General features: G+C 49.3%; 1 protein-coding gene across 2 annotated transcripts in view; it reads right to left on the bottom strand.

Annotated features, from left to right (window-relative positions):
• The window catches only part of RAD18 (RAD18 E3 ubiquitin protein ligase), a 92,192-nt gene extending 68,867 nt beyond the window's left edge, over positions 1-23,325 (bottom strand). The window contains exons 1-4 of one of the 2 annotated variants that reach the window (XM_004702264.2): positions 23,275-23,325; positions 17,970-18,051; positions 2,205-2,266; positions 621-691 (exon numbers count right to left, since the gene is read on the bottom strand). In XM_004702264.2, the coding sequence (XP_004702321.2) occupies positions 621-691; positions 2,205-2,266; positions 17,970-18,051; positions 23,275-23,325 (266 nt within the window). Of the gene's footprint in view, positions 1-620; positions 692-2,204; positions 2,267-17,969; positions 18,052-23,274 lie in introns of those variants that run through there. The other variant, XM_045289977.1, reaches the window with a different exon arrangement.
• Positions 23,326-24,025: the final 700 nt, after the last annotated feature.

A 24,025-nucleotide genomic window follows, 5' to 3' on the forward strand; every position in this document is an offset into this window, starting at 1 on the left:
ATTTCTGAGCTTCATAAATATGAGGGACGGCATACTTCATGGGGTATATTTTACAATATACAAGTGGACTTCAAGATAGTGGGGGAAATTCCATTATCTTTTCATTTCATTTTCCCATGAACTTTCAAGCCCCTGGTGTACACTGAGCAAAAAGAATGAGAATGAATAGATTAGCATATAACACACGGAAGCAATGTGAGATGGGTGTGCATGCATGGATCCACAGACACACATGGTTACCTATGTCTGTTGTCCAGCTCTGTCCAAAGAGAGGGCTTAGCTGCCACAATACCCCAGTCCCAATAACCGTGCAGAGTGCCAGGTCTTGGTTCCTAGATATCATTAGTCAATGACAGGAACAAGGCTCCTTAGGGCCGGAGGAGAAAACCTACAGAATGAGTCTGGAGGTTTTTTGACTCCTTATTTTGAGGCGCCCACCCAAAGTGCTCAAGTTTGCATTTTTAACTCGTAATTGTTTTCCAACAAGGATAAGAACCTGACTAGCATTTGTCAGATTCCTTCTTTTACCCTCAAATTAAGCCACCCTGCATCACAGAGTAAAGACGGGGCACAGTTAAACAGTCAGTCTGTTAAGGGTTAGTCACAAAATTAAATCATACCGTGCAAAATTCAAACTTTTTACCAGTTCATCTAATACGCGGTTGTTTTTCAGGTCCGGCTCTGTGACGGTCTAGAAAAAGAAGGAAAAGACGATAGAGAAAGGTCACAAACAGTAATTAACTTCTGAGAGCCTTGTTCTTAAAGATGAACGACCCATCCTCCCGGAATTCTTCATCCACTAAGTCTCCCAGAACCTCAAAGGCATGCTCATTTATCTCCTCCTGATCCGAGGGCTGAGCAGGCTGCCGGGAAGCCTGAAAAACAGCTGCCGCCGCCGCCGCCGAGGCACCCTGCACATCCTGACCCAGAACCGGGCTCGGGCAGGAACCCGTCTGCCCAGGCAGCACCGCTTTCCCCGGTACTTCTCCGGAAGAGCACAAAGGAGATGTCCTTTGAAGTAGTGACGTACAAGTGAGTTTTAGGTGTTTGAAGAGTTTAAAAACCAGGCTGGTTTTCACTTGGCACAACTGGCACCATTTCTATCTTGAAGAGGGCATGCAGCACAGGGACGGAGAAGTCTGACCCAGAAGCCAATGGCACCATTTCTTACATCCGGAGGAAATCAGTCAGGGAAGTCCAATGACTCGCGAATACCATTGCCCAAGCTCACCCTTTAAGGAATCCTTATATTCTTTATATTTGCCCTCACTGCCCCCTTCTCTTTTTCTTTATTCTCATTTGCTTTCGAACTCCCTTTTCACCTATTCCAAATACTACCCACACTGGAAAACCCTAAGAAAGTCTGCCTGGGGCGTCCCCTGCAGGGCTGTTAGGAGGACAAAGGCAAGTGGGGGTGGGGGTGGACATACACTGCGTTCAGCCAAGGGTCAGGAGTCTTTGTCTGCTGTACAAATACTCACACCAGCACTTTACAAAAGAACATCCGACTGACTGCATTATACTTTCTCCCAGACCCCTCACCAGAGAAGAGAAATGATACAAAATTAGGAGTCATATAAACATGCTCATAAAATTTAAAGAGGGCTACATTCCCAAAAGACATGTCCCTCACTGCCACTGAGTCTGCTCTGACTCACGGTGACCCCACAGGACAGAGGAGCACTGCCCCTGGGGGTTCCACATGGTGAACCCTCACAGGAGTGGAACGCCTCCTCTTTCTCCCCCAGAGCAGCTGGTGAGTTCAAACTGCTGGCCTTGTGCTTTACAGCCCAACTCAGAACTCACCACACTGCCACCCCTTCAAACACATGTAGGCTACCAGAAACCGTACTGAAAAACTGAACAAGCCTAGTTTTCCTTCGAGGTGCTATAGAGGTCCCTCCGGCCCTGTCTTCTTCACAGCGTAACTTAGTATCGACTCATCTTCCCACAGGTTTCTGGGTCTTGGGGTCCAGGTGTTGTTGAGCAGGTGCTGCCTCAGGTGAGCCCAGAGGAGACCTGTGTCGGCAGGGTCCTCAGGGGATGGAGCCTCGGAAGACTGCCGGCCATTCTTCCCAGGCGTCTGGGGGTGGACTCAACCCCCTGACCTGGCAGTTCATAGCCGCCGCTAGAAGCACCCAGGGTCTCCTTTCTGTATGTGCCAACAGTAGGAAGCTCAGCAAAATGAGGAAAGAAAAACTCACCACACAGCAAGTTGGGCATTGAGTTTTATAGGACAGAAATTTTCTGATACAGAGAGAACAGTCTGCAAAAACACAAACACAACATAATAAATTAATTGAGGCATGTTAATAATACAGGAATCTGATTTCTAATCAAATCTGATGAACATCAGTATTTTTAATAAAGGCCCTTTAACTTAGGCCAATTTCAAAGTCCTGGTACATTTCCACCCATCTCAGATCAGCCATGATCATCTCGATTTCTAGTACGTCTATTGACATTTTACAAATGTAACTAAGACCATCTTGAGGAGGGGAAAATATAAACCGCTTAGAGAACACAGGCCTCACCGCCCACACGAGACCACCCTCTGCTGCCACCCACCCGCCCAGGGGATTCTCCCCACCACGTGGCTTCTGATATCAATTGCAAGGCTGGGAGTCTCCAAGACAGCCTTCGGGTCAATCACTCACTAGCAGGACCCACTAAAAAGGATCATCGTTACCGTTTACGACAGTTAAGTGACCAGATTAAAATTCAGGCCAGGAAAAAGGTGAGGGAGAGTCCAGGAGGGGACTCTGGACAGAGCTTCCTACTGTGCTCTCGCCATGGACTCAGCGTAGCGTGACTCTCCTGAGATGGACTGGCAAGAGTATGCATGCAAAAAGAAATTCTAAAAAACGTCTACCTCCAAATGGGGACGCTCATACCAGCCCTGGAGCCCCTGGTCTTCGTTGGGGCTGTGTCTCACAAGTGAGAAGCCCTGGGGGCAGCTAACTGCAAGGTCAGCAGTTCGAAACCACAAGCCTCTCCATGGAAGACAGATGGGGCTTTCTACTCCCAGAAACAGTTACAGTCTCGAAACTCACAGGGGAAGTTCTACCCTGTCCTCTGGACTGGATGATAACATTGAAGCTGGAGATCACATGATAGAATTTTGCCAAACCAACTCTTTTTCATAGCAAATACCTTTTTACGACAACACACAAGGTGACTATCCACCTGGACTTCTTCAGATGGAACACACAGAAATCAAATTGTCTCTATCTGTCGCAGGAGATAGAGACACTGAGAAGCTCAGTATCACCAGCTAAAACCAGGCCAGGAACCCACTGTGGAACCCACTATCAATCACTCATATTTAAGTTCAGGATAAAGCTGAAGAAAACTGAAACAAGTCCATGAGAGCCCAAATACAACCTTGTGTCTAGCCCATCTGACTTAGAGAAGATCTCAAGATCAGAGTTGATGCACTGAACACAAATAACAGGAGACCCAATGAGCTGCGGGAGGACATCAAGACTATCATTCATGAAGAAAGCAGAGGGCATTAAAAAGACAGGAAAGAAAGAGAGAGAAAAAAACCAAACCCAAAGTAGATGTCAGAAGAGACTCCGAAACTTGCTGTTAATCACAGAGCAGCTAAAGCAAGTGGAAAAAACTATAAAGTCAACAAGCTGAACAGAAAATCTCAAAGGGCAGTCCTGATAGACAAAGCCAAATATTATCATGAAGTGTGCACGAACTAGAATTAGAAAATCAAAAGACAAGAACACAAGTCAGCAGAGCTTAAGCGGAAAGAACTAAGGGAAAACCAAGCCTCAAGCTGCAATAGTGAAAGTTTCTATGGGCAAAATATTCACCGGTGCAGGAAACACCAAAAGAAGGTGGAAAGAATAAAGGACGCAGAGTCACTGTACCGAAAAGAACTGTACCACCAGCTCAGGAGGTGGCATACGAGCAAGAGCCAGTGGTGCTGAAGGAAGAGGTTCAAGCTGTCAGGGGAGCATTAGCCAGAAACAAGGGTCTAGGAATTGGTGGAGTACCCACTGAAATGTTTCAGCAAGCTGAGGAAGCCCTGGAAGCAGGCACTCATCTCTGCCAGAAAATGTGGAGGATGGCCAACTGACAGGAAGAGATCCATATTTGTGTCCGTTCCAAAGAAGGTGAGCCAACAGAATGCTCACATTATAGAACTATATGATTGATATCACACGCAAGTGTATGTTTGCTTAAGATCGTCCAACATCAGTTCCAGCAGCACATTGACAGGGAGCTGCCACAGGTTCAGGGCAGATTCAGAAGAGGACGTGGAACAAGGGATACATAGCACTGCTGATGTCCGATGGATCTTGGCTCAAAGCAGACAATACTAGAAAGGTGTTCACTTGTGTTTCATTAACTACGCCAAGGCAGTTGACTGTGTGGATCATAACAAACTATGGATTGAGATGAATGGGAATTCCAGAACACTTGGTGGTACTCCTGTAGAACTTGGACATGGATCAAGAGGCAGCTGTGCAAACAGATCAAAGGATATTGCCTGGTTTAAAATCAGAAAAGGTGTGTAACAGGGTTGAAGCCTCTCACTGTACAGATTCAATCTGTGTGCTGAGCAAAGCATTGGGAAAGCTGGCTTAGATGAAGAAGAAGGTGACATCAGGATTGGAGAAAGGCTTCTTAACAACCTGAGCTCTGCAGATGACATGATCTCGCTGGCTGAACGTGAGGAGGACTTGAAGTGCTTGCTGATGAAGGGCAAGGACTGTCGCCTTCAGTGTGGATCACAACTCAATGTACAGAAGACCCAACAGAACCAACCGGTAACATCACCATAAATGGAAAAAAGGTGGAAGTTGTCAAGAATTTTTGTCTTACTTGGATCCATAATCAATGCTCATGAAAGCAACAGTAAGAGATCAAGAGAGGCACTGCATTGGGTAAATCTGCAGCACAAGACCTCTTCAGTGCTGAAATGCAAGGATGCTACTTTGAGGACTAGGGCGTTTCCAGGGTATTTTCAATTGCCTCATGTGCATGTGAAAGTTGGACACTGAATAAAGAAGACCAGAGAATAGTCAATGCATTTGAACTGTGGTGCTGGAGAGGAATATTGAAAGTAACATGAACTGCTGAAAGGACAAACCAATTTGTTTTAGAAGAAGTAGGCTCCTTAGAGGCAAGAATGGCAGGACTTCACCTGACATTCTTTGGACGTGTTGTCAGGAGACCAGTCCCCGAAGAAGGACATCGTGTTTGGAAAAGTGGAGGGCGTCGCAAAGGACCCTGGATGAGACGATTGACATGGCGGTTGCAACAAGCCTGGGGACAATGGAGGACGGCACAGGCCCGGAAGGGTCCTTCTGTTGTGATGGGGTCGCTACGTGAGTTGACATCAACTCCATGGCAGTGAGTTTGGGTTTGGAATCATGTAGGTGACTACCTGTACCCAAGTTGATTCTAGCTCCTCAAGAATTCAAGCTGTTTGACCCAAAACCACCCCCTTAAGCACGCTGTTGGGATCTGGCAGCCCCCCAGATGAACAAAGGAGCGCCTTAGCGACGACTTCACAGAATCCCCGGACAAAGGGCAGACCTCTCTTTAGACAAGGCGCATCCTTTTAAAATATACCAAAGGTGGGCTCATCATGAGTCACTAGGACGTCACAGCCTCACAGGCAACATGCATCCATCTCTGTATCCTGTGTCTACAAAATGCAGAAAACACACACGCCAGGCCTGTGCTGGGTATTCTCCACACATGCCTCAGACAGCGCCACTGCCTAACATTTCACACGTACATCTTGAAACATGAGATAGACATGCGTGAAGAAACAGTACGGGGCTCTGGGGCTGCCGTCAGGCACTGGGCTGCTGGTCACCAGCCCCCCCACAGGAGAAAGAGGAGGCTGCGGATCCCACGTGGATTTAGCCTCGGAAGCCCTAGCGGGAGCTGCCATGAATTGCATTGCATTTGGTTTGGGGATTTGGGTAACCCTGTGCATCAGGAGCTCTGGTGGCACCATGGGTTAAGCTCTGCACCCGGGGAGAAAGACGAGGAGGCTGTCTGCTGTCTGCCCCGTTAAGATCCAGTCTTGGAAGCCCTCAGGAGCAGATCTACTCTGTCCTGGAGGATCGCTAGGAGCTGGAATCGATCGGACGACCGGACGGCAGTGGATTTTGTTGGTTGGTTTGTTTAACCATGTAAATTAGGTTGACCACTCGACACCGGAAAAGCATTTCATGACAGGCGCTGAAAAGAAGGCATAAAAAGGGAAAGTTCTTGACATCCAAAAGCTACAAAGTAGCGAGGGCCAGACTAGCAAACAAACAATCACGATACAATTTAGCATCGCGTGGATGGGTGGTGGAAAGCGGAAATTTGACCACCTCCATTCTCCATGCCCCAGGCAGCAGGAAAGGAACTCCGGTCAAAACTAAAAAACCCAGGGCGGCGGCTCACAGGACGGTCTCTTCAGTTCCCTTTGAGCGGATTCCAACTGGCCAAGTTCACATCTTGTCAGAGGCAAACTGTGCTCTGCAGGGTGGCTGATGGCTGATTTTTTTTTCCTGCAGACAGCAGGACTTTTTCTCCCAAGGTGCCTCCTGGCAGATTCAAACCTCAGTCTTCCCAGTGGCACCACCCAGGACTCCAACCTGGGACCTTGCTGGCAGCTAACTTACCACTTGCCCAAGGCCAGTTTAGTAGCGGGGCCTTATCCGAAAGGGTTCGTCGGTATAATTAATAAGAGGAGACGGCCTGACTTCAGGGACAGACAGACAGGACATGAATAATTGCTGCCAGCCTCCCTTGGGCAGCATGAAATGGGTAAGTTCTTTTAGGAATGAAAATTAATAAGGAGGGCAGGAAAGGAGATGTGACCTTGAAGCTGTCAATGAACACAACTCTAAAAGAGGCTCCTACGTGAGCAAAGACACACTGATGACCTGGCGAGTGGGACTTGTCCAAGGCTGCAGGGCGGGTGCCATTCGGTCCACCCCAGTCTCCTCAGGACCAGCCCAGGGGATTTCCTCTCCCTTCCCGCGCACGAGGAGTGGATCTGGATATTCTGTTTTTCCCAACTGCAAGACATACCCCCAGATCCTTCTTAGAAGCAAGAGGGGTGAGTTTCAGCTCATGTACTTAAGGCATGTCATCCAGTGGGACCAGTCCCTAGAAAAGGCTTTCAACAGATCAGCAAAAAAAAAGAGGAAGGTCCTGGGTCCTCAAGGAGCTGGGCTCGCCCAGTGGCTGCCACAAAGGCCCCAAACACAGGACGACCACGAGCGTGGCCCAGCACCTGCCAATACCCCCCCTGGGAGGCACAGGGTCGCAGTGAGTCTGAGCACACTTGACATCCCACCGTCCCCCAAAACCTGGGCGGCAGCACGAGGGAAAGGCAAACGAGAATTACAAAAACATCTTAGGGGGTCCGTTTGAGCGTGGCTTTTTAATCACGAAGGAAACCAAAGATGATTAAAACACACAATGAGATGAATCCCTCAAAATATAACTCAGCTCAAATTCCCCCCTCACCCCCGACCAAAAACATGTTTTAAAGAACCTCAGTTTAGAAATGAGAGCCCGAGGTCCAATAAGTCTTGCGTTGATGGTCATAGAGTTCGTTTAGTAGCAGCTTCAGAATGAAAACTCATTTCCTTGTCTATCAAGGAATGTTATTCTCCTCGCTGTCCGGCTGGGCTGTCTCCTGGGCAGTCCTGCAAGTCAATCCTCCTCCAACCGGGTGCTCGTGCGAATCAGCTGGAGAGATGGTTCCCCGTTCAGTTGCCCCAACTCTAGCCCAGGTCATACTGATCCAATGGGTTTGGGAAGTAAGGGCCATAACCTTTCATTCCGATTCTACAACATCTTTTTTTTGTAAACCAGTGCCAGTTGTTGCTATTAGACTGAGCAATAGTCAAATTGTCGGTTTGGGGTCACAGCCATTTACTACGATCCAAGCCAACGCTGTGCACTTACTGTGTGTGTATGGGGTTCTTTTGATCTTTACACCAACTCTGGGGTGACAAGTGGGAAACTGACACGCAGGACTCACCCACTATCACAGAGCTAACAGGTGATAGAGACCGAATTCAAATCCAGGCGGCAGGGCCCAAGCTCTGAACACTGTAATATACGGATTATTTTAAATAGTTCTCATTTGTTTTAGAAAATGGAGAACCAGTCTTCAATAGAGCAAGACCTGGGCTTAATTTCAGTCTCCTAGGCTACTACCAAGGGGCCCTGGTGGCACAGTGGGTTATCCTGGGCTGCAGACTGCAAGGTTAGCAGTTTGAAACTACCAGGTGCTCCGTGGGAGAAAGATGAGGCTTTACAAGAGGACTTGTAAAGAGTTGCAGTCGCAGGAATGCAAAGGGGGCAGTTCAGTTCCACCCTGTCCTGTAGGGTCGATGAGTCAGGATTGACCTGATGGCAGTGATTTGGTTGGGCGAGACCAGGAGTCACCTGGTGGCGCAAATGGTTAAGTCCGTGAGTACTAGCTGACAGGTTGATGTTATTTCAGCAGTTCTCAACCTGTGGGCCACGACCCCTTGGGGGTCGCACGGCCCTTTCACAGAGGTCGCCTGATTCATAACAGTAGCAAAATGACAGTGATGAAGTAGCAACAAACATAATTTTATGGTTGAGGGGATCACCACAACATAAGGAACTATATTAGGGAAGTTGAGAACCACTGTTGTAGAGCCACCCAGAAGTACCTTGGGAGACAGACGCAGCAATTGGATTCCAAATCTTTACGCCCTCGAAACCCCTATTGAGAGGCTCTCCCCTGCATGTGGGGTCACCAGGACAGGAAACTGACTCGCAGACAACTCACAGGTCTGGGACCAAGTGTGCACTGGCCGGCTATGTGCGCCAACCCAACTTATCCCCAGTCAAAATGAAGCCGGTCAAGACTTTCAAATCCATGGACTCCTGGGAGGATTTATTTAAATTACTGGTGAAGCTTGTTTTTCCACCGGAGACCTCCTCAATGAGATGTGTGAACAGAGAAAGGTGTGGGAGGAAAACAGAGGAGTAAAGAGTGGAGTCATGGAAACACCCGCCATCTGGGGGTTGGGTGAGGAGAGAGGTCACAGACTCAAGGTCACTGCCGTTGAGCTGATGCCCACTCCGCTGTCCGCAGGGCAGAGGAGAACGGCCTCTGTGGGTTTCTGAAACGGGGAGCAGAAAGCCCCGTCTTTCTCTCACAGAGAGGCTGTGGTTTTGAAATGCTGACCTTGCATTGAGTGGCCCCACACAGAACACTACTCTGCCACCAGGGACCCCATCAGGGGAGAGCGAGGGGGGTGGGCAACAACAGGCACCACTAAGATCAAACAGGGTACTCTTACCCGCAGTCTTTATGGGTCAAACGTGTCTCTCATCCAGTCAAAAGCAAATTTCTAAAACTTAAACCACTGTTTTTCCTATACAATCATAAGGATTTTTATGAGAAAATGAACCATAAAAGAATTCTGGGGTGTCCAGTTCAGAACGGACCAGTCAGTCAGTGTGAAAAGAACTGGAGAAGAGTGAGAGCGAGCCTGGGCCATGAGTTCTGGTGCCAAGGGGCAAGTTCGGCGAGAAGGGGATGATTTCTGGACACCGACAGACCAGCCCTGGAGAATGTCTGGAATGTCACTCAGAACCAAGTGTCCCTTCTCCGCGTGCAGTTCTCTCCTCTCCAGTCTCTGCTCCGGGCCGCCTCAGGAGGATGCAGGCGATGAGAAACAGTGATTATCGGCCCAATCAATCTTACACTGACCTTGGTTTACCAAAGGCTGGTGAACAGAACCGTTCATATGCCCCTTAAAATTAAATTCCTTTTAACACCCACACTAGCCTTGATTTGTTTTCAGGGACAAAAGACTGCAAAAGGAAAAGAATGATCACGGGCCCATCTTTAACAGCATAAATTTGGATCAATTTCATTGACCTGCATTCTGCCAACACATCCCACTCAAACTTTAATAACCGGAGAGACGTAGATTACTCCAGTATTAAAAACAAAAAGTGAGCCAAACAGGAGAAAATGATGTAACTTGGTAAATCCACCATCATATCCAAGAATCCCACTACTAAGTATATGTCCTACAGAAAGAGGAGCCGTCATATGAACAGATAAACGCACACCCACGATCATCGCAGCAGGATTCTGGAGAGCAAAACGACGCAGACAAGTTCAGGGCCATGGGTGAAAGAAGGAATAAGCTACAGGCTAACCGCCCACCGCTGGAATCCCACACGGCTTGTTACAAATAGCGCCTCTGCAAAGCATCTCATGCCACGGACGGACCTGGAGACACGACGCTGGTGAAATACATCAATCACAGAAGAACACACATTCTCCTAGAGCACTGTTAGAAAAGGTCAGGAAAGGGTTTTGACCCAGAATGCAACATTCTTTGGTGGTGACCAGAGACGGGAGAGGTGGCCGGGGAAACCACCACTAGAGTAGACAGTGACTCCCTTGGTGAAGGGAAAGCGCAAGACCAAGGCCCTTCTGGCGGCTGTTCCTGTAAACCTGTATCCGTGATCTTTTGAGCAACCAAGAGTACATAGCACATCTTTGCAAGGACTGAAGCCCCTACAGTTTTTCTGTAACTTTGACACAGACGGTCAGTGTTGAATGGTCTTCAGCCTTGGACAGACTTAGCTTTCAAGGCGTGCCCTTCCATTTCGCAGGTGTCTCTTTTGGCTGCATATGCCAAGAAAAATGTGTTGCCCATACTATTCTAACTTTACGGACATCGTCCCCTAAGATAAGTCTTTCGAGTAGGTGTGAGTGGAACATCCTGGACCCCGCCAATCCTAAGGAGACCTTGACTGCAGGTGGAAGCCTGCAAGGAAAGGCCTATCTTCCGGGCCCCAGGGACACGCATCCCAGGTCCCTTCAGTGGCTCCACACCCCTTGGATGGATAAGTGCTCTTGGGAAACACGCCTTCCCTTATTCTCTCTTGTTCTTTTTCAGGCTTTTCTCTATGTTGTGTTTGACATTTTACTTAGAAAACGGATTGTTTTGATTTTTTAAAATTTGCCCCCCATTTTCTGCTTGATCTTTGGATTTAAAGAGTGAGTGAGTTACTCTTTTTTTGGTGAACTGCAGTGCTGTGTCCAGAATAGGTGTTTGACAGAAGAGATAAATCTATTTTCAGAGCTCTGGATCACTGTAAGCCAAAATATCTCAGGCACTGGTTGACCAGGAAAAACCACTAGGGTGGCAGCCGCACTCATCACCAGCATTGAAGACTCCTACGTTAGGAAAAGGTGGTCAAGAAACAGCCTAGAAGAGTGTTAGGCTGCCTGCCATCCGCAGGCAGATTCCCGGCCGGGAGACACTGGTTCAAGTCCAATACTGTCCAAACCCCACAGCATTGCCCACTCATGTCTTTTGTGACCCAGAGAAAACCTGGAAAACAGAGATGTGTTGTAAAGCCTTCGTTCTTTCCATTTTAATCTCCGGATGGGAAATGGTCAAAAGAAAAGTAAGGTCAACAATCTGCTCCTGGGAACATCTGCCACCTTGCTGGCAAACCGGATTTGGTATGATACGTAGACAGACGGCATGATTTCACCAAAGGAAAGGATGCCCTTTGGTGGCCTAGATGGTACTTTTGGCAACGTTGATCAATCAACTTGACATGAGAGTGGATAACATAAGACAAAATCATGAGAAAAACTAAAAAACCAAACTCCCTGCCATAGAGTCAATGCCAACTCAGAGCGACCCTACAGGACGGGGTACAACTGTCCCTGTGGGCTTCCAAAACTGTCACTCTTTAGGGGAGTAGAAAGCCGCGTCTTTCTCCTGTGGAGCGGCTGGTGGTTTTGACCTTGTGGTTAGCAGCCCAACCTGTAACCACTACACCAACAAGGCTCCAAAGCTGTGCAAAGTGATTTTCGCTGGTCTTGGGAATCAAGCAGGCAGCACATGAGTATTCTCACTTCAGCTCAAGAAAACATTGCTAAGCAGTCGAAACAACCCCTAGCAAAAGGTCGGGCAGCGTTGTTGGATTCTTTAAGAGAAAAACGTGGTCCTCTGCATCCTCTGTGGCCTCAAGTTCTCTGGTAGCACAACTGCCTGCACATTCCAGAGGTGCGCTGGACTCTGAGTTGACACCCCTTTAGTGCCTTGGGGGCTCAGACAGCCTTCGCTGGCTGCGGGTCCAGTAGAAGGGACAGAAAATCTTTGGTCTAAGTCTGAGCTGATAGCTATTGTCAAAGACTCTTCTGACCCAACGTTTTGATGATACAACGTTTTGATGATACACCTGTGAGCCAGGTCTTCTCAAATTGTGTAACTTGTTACACCGGCGACTAGGTCCAGGAGAGGCAGCTGAAGCCAGAGACAAGGACCCAGAGGACTCCCAAAGCTGGCGCTTCAGGAGAGGCATTACGAAAGGAGGTCCAAAAGGTAGTCCAAGAATTAATGCTGGTGTCTCCAAAAGTTTTCCCAGGAAAGGCTAATTGGACAAAGACTCATGCTCTAAAGCAGGACAGAAATATGAAAAGTCCTCAGCCATAGCCTAAGGACCACACACCTGGTAGACATGAGGGTCAATCAGCATTCCAGTCCACAGAGACAGTGTTCTACACTCTGGTGGTTACGGAGGACTGGGATCTTAGCAGCTCGTGAGTAGCCATCGGAGATGCAACTATCAGTCTCTCCCCATCCGGAGCAAAGGACAGGGAAGAAAATAAAAGGCTCAAGAAGCAACCAGTGCAAAGGACTGACTGACAGACTACAAGAATGACAGCCTCCACAGAAGAACAAGAAGGTGCCTGGCTACCACCACCCATCAAGGTCACAAGGGCCTGGACAGAGTTGGAGAAAAAGGTCAAACAAAATCCAAAACCATTTTTAAAAGACCAGAATTACTCCTTTAATGGAGACTGATGGCACCGCCCGGTCTATGCCCCTTAGACGCTCCTCAAACAGGAAGTGAACCCACCCCCAGGGATCAGCTTCCAGCCAGACAAAACACGGGCTCACAGGGTAGAACTGGCCCCATGGGTTTCTGAGACTGGAACTTTTCACAGGAGTAGAAAGCCTCATCTCTCTCCCTCGGAGTGACTGGTGGTTTTGAACTACTATATCCTTTGTGGTTAGCAACCAAGGCATAGCCACTACGCCATGCACCACCAGGGCTCCTAGTGAAATGAGAGAGAGAGAGAGAGAGAGAGAGAGAGAGAGAGAGAGAGAGAGAGACCTATAAAGTGACCACAAGCTCCGAGGGCAGGAAGAAGTACGGATCAAAGAACAACCAGACACGGGAAAGCCAAGGAGGAAATGGGAAGTGGGGATTGCAACTATGTCAAAAACAAAGACGTGTATCGACGTGAAAGGGGAAACAAATGTGATGTGTCAATTCCCACCCAAATCACAATGAAGCTTTTAAATTAAAAGCTTCAATTTCCACCAGCCAGACTGAAGAGACCTCGTGGAAGGCATGGGGGTTCAGTAGAAGTCCCAGAGGGTCAGACACACCTTAGTATAAGAGAAAATTAACCCGACAGTAGCCTGCTCCAACAAGCTTGACAGGAGCAGTCTGATCCACGATTAACTTAACTGCCTCTCACACAAAGTCCAGCCCTCCAAGAAGGACAAAGCAACATTTCAGAAACGGGAATCAGTCGGCAGAACCCTTCATCCCCAGTCCCCGTGCTCAGGGATCTGGAGACGCGGCTTTGGTGGACGCTCTGACGGCTAGGTGTCGTTCTAACCGCCTTGCCGACCCGCGGACATCTCTAACAACCGGGGCTTGGTGCTGGTCATGAAGAAGAAAAGGTCCACCACACCCTGGGAGCGAACGCTGCTCCCGTCAGCAATCAGTATTGCCAGAGTGCGCCACCCACTTCCCCTTAACAGCTCGGCGGCGGCAGCAACAGCTGTGCATGCCAAAGCAAACAGAGAAAAAAGTGGACGGAAAGATGAAGTTTTTAGCTATCAAGCAGAATTCATGAAAAGAAAGCGCGCCCCAAAATAATGTAATGAAAATCCATAGAGTTTCCACTTTTGTCCCTGAGGAAGTAATAACAGGGCCCAGACTTCTTATCCGGCTGTAAACAATTAAAATGCCTAGAAAAAATATGCAGCGACATCAGGCAGAAATAGGGGGAGTTCTACCAGCCCAAACATTCTGCCTAGAGGAAATGTATACGCTTCACCACAGGGAGGGCCGTGAAACAGAAGTCAGGGGCGTCAGAAGGTAAGGAAACTCAGCTAATTAACTCCCTGCCACGAGGAGACGCCAACTCACGTCTCCTTAACAAGAGCGTGCAGGGCCAAGTCCCCGAAAGGGAAGGTCCATAAAGAACGCCTCCAACCAACCTAACCCAGTGCCCTGAGCCCAATGCATCTTCTCACAGCGACCCTCTAGGGCCCAGTCATCCTTCCGGAACAGAGGGCCACCTCCTTCTCCCACAAAGCTGCTGGTGGGCTTGAACCACAGCCCTGCAGTTACGGCCCCCAGGACTCCTACCTACAGAAGGATCAGCAGAAATTGGGATAGAGGCCTGTGGGATTCCCTGGGTGAATGGAAATCTATGCATACATAGAGTGAAAAGCCATGCGGTCAAAGGACAACACCCAAGAAAAGAATGATTAGAAAAGTCACACGTGGCCACGAAGTGTTCCAATTTCCACCAGCCAGACTGAAGAGACCTCGTGGAAGGGGTTCAGTAGAAGTCCCAGAGGGTCAGACACACCTTAGTATAAGAGAAAATTAACCCGACAGTAGCCTGCTCCAACAGGCTTGACAGGAGCAGTCTGATCCACGATTAACTTAACTGCCTCTCACACAAAGTCCAGCCCTCCAAGAAGGACAAAACCCAGACGCTCCAAGCTATGAAAGCTACCGTGGGAAGCACCCAATGAATTTCCCAGCCATGCAAAGATACAGGGAAATGTGATCTTCCAAAAGGAGGGAGGAAAAAACTCCAAAACTGAATCAATGGCTACAGATGTGGTCCCCACACAGCCCAACGTTCTCCCTGCCTTCAGAGCCCACGTTCCCGCCGGCGCAACCAGCTCTGGCCACTGTTTCTCACCTGCTGACCACCCTCTGACCACAGACTGTATTTGCCGGCACTGCTTGGTGACCTAGTTTCCCCAGAGCCAGGTGGTCTGGTCCTCCACATTCTTTGGGACTCTATCTCAGGTCATCTTCTCAGTGAGCATCACGGAGGAGACTGCTCACATTGAGAAGTTTAGCCCGTCGCGTTTTCCCCTACTCTGTCTGTCTTCCCCTCTTTTTTTTTTTTTTGTCTTCCCCTCTTACCTCCCCTTACTGTGTACAGTATAAACAAACTCCCAGAGGTCGGCTAGCACATGAGTGGCTGGCTTTCCGTTTTAGCCGAAGGGCTGATGTTACCACGGGATGGCAACTGGCTGTCATGTATTGAAGAGTCAATGCATAGTGATGAATTCATTGGAACGGTGAGAACTGCAAACAGCAAAACGATCCCTAGGATCAGCTCAAGAGAACCACATCCCAGCAGTGGTGCGGAAGGGTTCTCCTGCGGGAGTTCTGTCTGTCAGTTGAACAGCGTGCTGTGCTTTGTCACAGTGCAATGAGGATGTGTCTTAGCACATTCTTTGTACTAAATTCAGATCCTGGAAGGAAAGAGGGACTATGATGATCATGCTTTTGTGTTTTCATTTGTTTTCCCTCAAAGGAAAACCTCTCTTCCTCCCTGTCCATCATATTTCTGTTCAAACATACACGGATGAGAGAAAATAGTGTCATGACCCTGTGGGCCCCCAGGCCGCCCAAACACTGATCAGCTCATGGATGAGTGGGGCTCGTCACTATCTACCTTTCCTCAGCCCGGATTGTGCCATTTACAGTAGTACAGGGTGCTTGCAGTGGTTACATAATTTCACATCCGCTTGATTAACAGGGTGGAGGGTGGAGGCTAGCCTGTCAATCAAGTCACAGCCTGATGCTGTCTCCTTGTGGGGGTAGCCACCTCATAAGGAGGGTCTGGGGGCCCCCCCAACTCTCTGCCTTCCCCCCCTTCCTGTTGACAGCCACACTCGGAGCCACCAGAGCCCTGTGATGCCGCCGTCACCATTGGAGCCACGAGACTTTGCACCTACTGGCCAGTGATGTTCCTGCATTCAGCATCTTTGCATGTGGTTTCATGAGTGAAGAGGGATTTATAGACTAATATCGGCCTTATGGACTGGACTGGGTTGGCATGTTTGTTTGAGATATAATTACTCCTTGATATAAAGCTCTTTCTTATACATATATGAGTGTCCCTGGATTTGTTTCTCTAGTCAACCCGGTCTAACACAATGCTCATTAGTCTTAGGACACATGTGCAAGGGTCAAAGTGCTTTTGGATAATCTCTGACAAATCAGATTCGAAGCAGGACACCTTGCTATATGTGAGTAATGCATTTCTGGAAGGCCATAGCCCTCCCAATGAAGAGCAGAACTCTGTGTCCGTGAGGTCATCATCGGGACCACCTAGCGGGCCACTAACAACAGTGTCCCGGCACAGAACTCTGCATGCTGAATTGTCACAACCATCTTCTGAGGGAGCAACTCCCCGTGACATTTTTCCATTTGAGGAGCTGCTGGGCAATTTAGTCAGTCCACGCTGCCACCAGCCACCCTCTTACTACGCTATCACAGTGCTTTCACATCAAAGCTATGATCGACTGAAAGCACATTTCCTAATCTGACTTGATTTGCTTTGCCTTGCTAAGAAGCATCCATAGAGGACATAGAGGGCAAGGGATGTCATGGTCCTAGGTAACTCCAGGAACTTAGTGGCCAGCTCCTGAGCCATGACAGGCTGCCCCAGAGGCTAATAAAGACCTCACGTGGGCGAGTAAAACGTGTGTAAGTACTAGAGTCGTCGAGAAAGATCCAACTTTCAGTTGGTGTGTCTTTCCTGCATCACACAAGTGATAAAACACCTGGAAAGACCTTCGGTCGGAGAATTCTCCCACTAGGGAGCTGCGGTTCTACCTTAGAAATGCTTGATAAAAACAAAGATTCTCAGGTTCAACCTCTGAAATACTTGGCAAATAAAAGCCCCCTATTGGCACCTCACTCCCTCTCAGCCCCTACTTCCCCGGGAACCCCGGGGCCACCACCAACCTCCAACCCTGGAGTCTCTGTACCAGCCCCCATTCTAGTCGCTACCCTGCAGCCTTCCCGCGACAGGAGACGAGTCAGTGGCAGCTTTCCTGAGACACCCACTGTCCCTGCCCGCTGCACTGCTCCTGGACGCTCCGCCCAACCTTGGGCGCCCCCATGCCACCCAGGACAGGACAGGACCTCATCTATGGGTCCACAGCAGAGGACCCACCAATCGAGGGGCAACCCAGAGGTACCACCAATGCCGGCCCACAGTCTTCTGTGGCTTCTCCCTAACCCGTTGGGTTGTGAGGTTCCTGTCAGAGCAGCCATCGCTGCAGCAGCGGTGCCTACTGTCTGAGGCTGCGTGGTTTCCTGTGGGGCCGCATCAACACTCGGGCCCCAGCAGCCTGGGCCAGCAGGAACGTTTATGAATGAATTCAAAATGCAGGGGAGGCGTTTCCGACGCAGAGTGACTACAAGTTGGTCAAGGTGATGGGGACCTTCTCCACACTCTCTCCTGGGGTGACCTTTCTGCGTGTGATTTCGACACGAACAATGAAAGTTGGCAAGTCACCAAAACCTTGACTGCCTTCATCACTCCCGGCTCGGTGCAAGCCTCGTGAACAGCTGGGCCTGCGGCGTGGGGTACCCGAGACGCGACACCGTCAAGTCTCTCTCGGTCACAGCAGCTGACGGTCTGAGCCGCCAACCTTTCTATGAGCAGCCCCTTGCTTAACCCGCAGTGCCACCAGGGCTCCTTTCAGATAAGCTAGGTAGGTACCGAAAACCTCGGAAATCACAGTATGCACGTATCTATGGTGTTAAATGAACAGTACCTTATGTTTAAAAACAACAACAACAAAGTCACCATTTTACGGAACTCCCAGAAGGAACACACTTACAGTTATGTGAGCATTGGGGAATCATCATGGCAATGTTGAAATATTCAAAGCAAATCCCACATCGCAGCAAGTCATCTAGTTTCTGAAAGGTACAAATGCACATATTCATGTCAGAAATAGACAATGAGGAGAACACCTGCCACACAGGCTTTCTCCATTTAATACTTCTTTTTCCAAAGTGCAAAGTCAAAAATTAACCCCAGAGAAGCTGCACAAATGGAAAAGGGCCTCATTCGTTCAGACCTCGGTTTCCCCAACCCCCCTTGACGAGGTTCGGCTGATGCCGCGCAGGTCCCATGCCCTAGTGTCAGCCCCTTGCACCTGGCCTGCTCCATCCCTGCCCCACTCCCGCATGCTCCCCTGCTCTCACCGGGCCTCTTTCTCCACCCCATCCACTGGCCCACAGTCAGTCGGGGTGAGAGATATCAGCCACGCCACAGGTTCAGAACCAAACCCAAGGCTATCAAAACCAAACATTAGCTGGTCTACTTAAAACCCTTACTATGGGAACGAGGACCCTTGTATCCAATGCGGGCACTACTCGTGGGCATTCTCCAAATCAGGACTAAAATGAAAGAACTTGCAGTGCTGCTTTCTGTACCACCTTACACGACAGTACGTTCCACCCCCTCCACACAGTGGAGCAAGGAGCACGCCAGGCCGAGGCTAGTGACAAGTGGACGATCTGTCAAGCCTGGCAGCGGTGTGTACAAGTGCAAGTCTCACTCAGCCCCTGCCATGGGGTCAATTCAGACCGAGCAGAACTGCCCCTGGGGGTTTCGGAGCCTGTAACTCTTCACGGGAGTAGAAAGCTTCATCTCTCCCGTGGAGCAGCGGCTTGATCCAAAATGCTGATCTTACAGTCAGCTCTATGCCACCAGGGTCCCCTGGGTCGTGTGTATTTGTGTCCTTTTGTAATGTACATAAAGCCAGAGGAGACATAGAAAATACCACTAGGGGACTCAGTGGAAATGTGGAAACATAAACTAGGCTTAAATCTACAATGCTGGTAGATGGAGCGGTCACAGATTTCTTTTGCCTTCTTGAATGAATTCAACCTTCAAACAGTAAATACAAAGCAAAAGGAAGAGCACAAAGCACTCAGTGCTACACCAACAGAGATCTTGATTAAATTCTCAAACACTGCAGACACCTCCAGCCATAAACAAGTCGTTGCTGCTGTTGTTAGGTGCCATCAAGTCAGCTTGTACAACCGAACAAGACACGCCAGGCCCGCAGCTTGCTCCAGTCCAGCGGTTCTCCCCTTCCCAGTGCCGTGACCCTGTAATACAGTTCCTCATATGGCGGTGACCCCCAACCATAACATTTTCATGGCTACTTCATCACTGTCATTTTGCTACTGTTATGAATCGGCTAACCCCTATGAAAGGGTCCTTCAAACCCCCAAAGGGTGTGAGGAACAGAAGGATTTCTCTTAAGTTGTCTCCCCAAAATATATACCAGACTTAGCTACTTGAGAATGACTGTTCTTTAGGCAGCGAAAGTAGGTCAGAGGTTATTCTCCTTAACATCAGCCATCTATAGTGGCTAAGACTATTAGTCTGACTCACCCTAAATAAGACCCACTCCCTTCTAATAAGGATAATGGTGGTCTGTTTACTTGCAGGAGATACCAGAGAGGGCAAACCTGCCCAAGGATGACCAAGGTTAGGTAGCCATTATCAGCTGTCTAGATCAAACAGACACCACTGTTTATTCCCACAACAAATGTGGGCACACCCCTAGGTCATCCCCCTCCTATTGATTGTATTGCCCATGTCACTACCCCTCCCGGTGACTCAGGTTATTGTCTGCTATCAGGGGACTTGCATGCCTCCCAGAATAGTAATTGTCTGCTTTATTGTATGAGACACCAGAATGATCAAACTTGTTCAAGAATGAAATGTATTGCCCCTTTCTGTGATGTATGACTCTGTAATCAGGTCCCCCTAAAGTGATATGATGCGTGGTTAGCAATAAATAATGAGGCTCCCAAGTTCTCGGGAGGGTGGCTGGAGAAGGTGACTAAGGGGGACGAAGCAGCGGCTTCTTCTCTGACGGCTAAGCCCCCTCCACGAGGACCATCAAGCCGGGCTGAGGTGAGCTATGCTACCATGAATTGCGCCTGACTCCATTACTTGACTCCATCCTTTAACTCTCATGATCTCTATGACTTTACTATAATCTCTACTTATTATCGCTGTACAATTGCGCCTACCGAACCTGTGATGCTTTGTGGGGTTCCTTCTTCCCTTTAACCCCACAAAAGGGGTCGCGACCCACAGGTTGAGAACCACTATTTCAAGTGTTACCTCTGAGCCCACTGTTGGAGCGACTCATTGAGGGTCTCCCCCGTCTTCCTTGGTCTTCTTCTTTACCAAGAACGGGTGTCCTTTTCCTGGGACGGGTCTCTCCTGATGAGCCGTCCAAAATACATGAGACAAAGTTTTGACAACTCGCTTCTAAGGAACACTCTGGCTGTACTTCTCCCAAGACAGATTCAGTTGTTCTTCTGGGAGTCCACAGTACTGTACTGTCAATCTTCCTTGCCAACACCATAAGCCGAACGCATCAGTTCTTCTCCAGTCTGCCTTATTCATTGTCCAGTTTCACGTGCTTACCAGGGGTGAATGAAAGTACCACGGCGTGGGTCAAGTACACCTTAGTCCTCAAAGCGACATCTTTGCTAAGATGTCACTCATCGTTAAGCACCTATTGAGGTGCCATGCACTATGTTCAGGATGATGAGCAAACTTAAGAGCACCCCTACCCACATTCACCAACTCATTTAATCAACTCGATCAACTGTTGGAGAGCCTGGGGCTCAACGGTGGTTCGCCTTCCCAATGAGGGATCTAGGTACTACCCCTACCCACAGAGCCCGTCTGTCAGGGAACTTTGCATGTTGTTCTAATGCCGAACAGATCCCAGTGACCTTCCACACTCGCAAGAAAGACAGACTTAGACAGTGGTTCTCAACCTTCCTCATGCCGCAACCCTTTCATACAGTTCCTCGTGTGGTGGTGACCCCCAACCATAACATTATTTTTGTTGCAACTTCATCACTGTCATTTTGCTACTGTTATGAATTGGGCAACCCCTGTGAAAGGGTTGTTCGACCCCCAAAGGGGCCGCGACCCACAGGCTGAGAACCGCTGGACTAAAAGGAAAGGCCTGGTAATCTACTTCTGGAAACCAGACAATGGATGTGATCATAGCAACAGGTGGGTCCCCGGCCAGCCCCTTGTGCACAGAGGAGCCAGGAGATGGAAGTAGCGGAAGGCAGCTAACAACATGAATACCAACCGTTGACTTTTGTCTCCAGTTTGAGCTGAGGAAGTTGAGGCTCAGAGATGCTAAATCACCGACTGAAGGTTATACAGTGAACCCTCGTTTATCGCGGTTAATCGGTTCTAGACCCTACCGTGATAAATGAAATTCCGCGAAGTAGGATTCCTTATTTGTAAATCAAATATTTTCGTAGTTAGAGCATAGAGGACATGAAAAAACACCCTTTAGTCACCATTACACTCGTATTACCCAATTTATTAAACGAAAAAGGGAAAATACAGTAAAACATTTTGGACATTACAATTATCATTTATTATATTATTTATGGCATCTAGTTTACAGTATTACATATTTCACATACAGTATTATTATACATAGTTCTTACAAATACTGTAATCAATAGCCTATGAAATGACTTAAGGGATGTACTCTACAGGTGGGTCGCCGTCTTTTTCCTCTGAAGGAGCGGGTGTAGGCAGTGGGTGCTGTTACGCAAAAACCGCGATAGAGTGAAGCCGCGGAAGTCAAAGCACGAAGTGGCGAGGGTTCACTCTATACAGTTAGCAGGAAGCAGAGTCCTGATTTAACCCAGGACCACGGGAGTTTAACATTTAGGCTACTCTCCACTGCACCTTGGTGCTAACACCCCATCAATCAAAACCCTGCTACTTGATGCCATGCATCAGATCAGGATGTCTGAGTTCCCAAACACTATAGATAACACTGGATGCTAGGGGGCAAAGTGAGCCTCCCCAGTCCCCCCAGTTTGTCCTCAGCCTTACAAGTCAGTGGGACAGATAGCATTATCCTCAGTTTATAAAGAAAAGAAGCGTACAAGAACGTGACCCGCCCACCATCCCAAAAGTGGAAAAGAAAAAAGGCTTTCCATCCCAATCCTCACAGCAAATCCAAAGTGCGCTTTAGCAAACTGCTCATAGCCGTCCCATCCATTCCAACTCATGGCAACCCTATAGCGTCCCTAAGGGTTTCCAAGGCTCTAAACTGAAGTTTACAGGAACAGAAGACTTCATCTTTCTCCTGCAGAGCAGCTGGTGATTTCAAACCCCCAACCTAGCAGTTCGGCCCCACTGGTAGCCCACTATGCCCAGCCCACTATGCGTAGGAGTTAATCACTACGGTCAACAGAAACTGGCATGCCTTATCAAAAGGAGTAGCCATAAAAGTAAATGCTATTGTAATGAAATTGTTTATGAAAGGCTAACAAGGGGGTCCCTGGCGGAATAGTGGTCATTGGAGTCCTGGTGGCCTAGTGGTTATAACTTGGGCTGCGATCCAGCAGTTAGAAACCACCAACTGCTCCGCGGGAAGGGGGGGGTTGTACTCCCGCAAACGGTTACTGTTACACTCTCGGACAGATCTACCTTGTCCTACAGCGTCGCCATCAACTGGATTGAAGGCAGTGGGTTGGGTTGGGTTGGGTTTTTGGAAGTAGCCCTAGTGGCGCTGTCAGGTGGCTGCAAGGACTCTGCTTGGAAACCCCGGAGTCGCGGTGCGTTGGAACAGATTCGATGGCATTGGGGTCGTGCGGAGCCTGGGATTAGCAATCGTTCCAGAGGTTTAGGAACGAGGAATGAGGGCGTATGCTAGCACAACCCAGCGCTAAGCCTAGAGAGAGTAAGGGGACGTGGATGTTACTTGGTGTCAGTTTGGGAAATACTCCACTAAAGGACGGGGAGAGTTTACAAACTGCTCGGCACAAAGTCCCTCTTGGAAAGGGCGGGCTATCATCGCCGCTGTCACTGTTCCTAACGCCTGTTTCCAACCACCGAACCACCGAACACCAGCTCCCAGCGGACAGTCGACCTCAACTCGCCCGACAGAACAAAGCCGGCCCCGCCACGTCTGGGGGGGACACTGAGGCCCAGAGGCGCGGGGGCAGCAGGAGGCGGCGCGAAGCCGAGAACCCAGGCCCGGCCCGCCAACTCACCCTTCCCGCTCGTGGGTCCGGCGCTCGCGGACGCCTGGGTGCCCCTCCCCGTTCCAAAGCACCCACCTTCATGACGCCCAAGGCCGGGGGCCATCGGGGCTCGGCCAGCGTGTCCATGATCGCTTCCAGGGGGCCTGGGGGGTCGGCCACTCGCCCGCCTCCAGCGCTGCACTGCCACTCGAAATTCCCCGCGCTGCCTATCGCGCCATCAGCAGGCGACGTGGCAGATGCGTGCGCGGAGCCTGCCGGGAGTTGTAGTCCGAGGGAGCCGGAGCGCCGCTGTCCGTGGTCCCAGAGCGCAAACAACGAATGCAAAACCCCAGTGCCGTCGGGTCCCGCCGACTGGTGGCGCCCCCAGCGGTCCGAGGCTGTAACTGGCTAGTGGAGGGGAAAGCGCCGTCTTTCTCCCGCGTAGAGGCCGGCGGTTTCCGCCTATCGGGTCGCGTAACCAATGCGTCACTAGATCTCCTTTCCGCCCTCGCTGCAGACTTTGGATAAATAGATAGATGGCTATTAGATGTTCAGAAAAGACAGCCAGGAACCAAAATAAAGCGAAGCCAAGCCTTGCCAAGTTTCCCAAGGTGCAGGCGCGTGCCTCCTCCTTCCGGATCGCCTTTCCTGATTCCTGTATTGGTCTGAGCCTACTTTGATCAGGAGTGATCAATTCTTATTATGTCACGTCTCTCCATCACAGCACCGGGAGGTGGATGTTATAATTATCTGTTGACACAAGAGAAAGATGCAATGAGAAAAAAAAGAGGAAATGGAGTTTCTTTGAGTTACACAGTGACATGACTGAAACCCAATCTAACTTAGC

The sequence above is a fragment of the Echinops telfairi genome, unplaced genomic scaffold, assembly GCF_000313985.2.
Source record: "Echinops telfairi isolate 266 unplaced genomic scaffold, ASM31398v2 ScPeMD7_31;HRSCAF=116, whole genome shotgun sequence".
In the NCBI taxonomy this organism is placed as follows: Eukaryota; Metazoa; Chordata; class Mammalia; order Afrosoricida; family Tenrecidae; genus Echinops; species Echinops telfairi.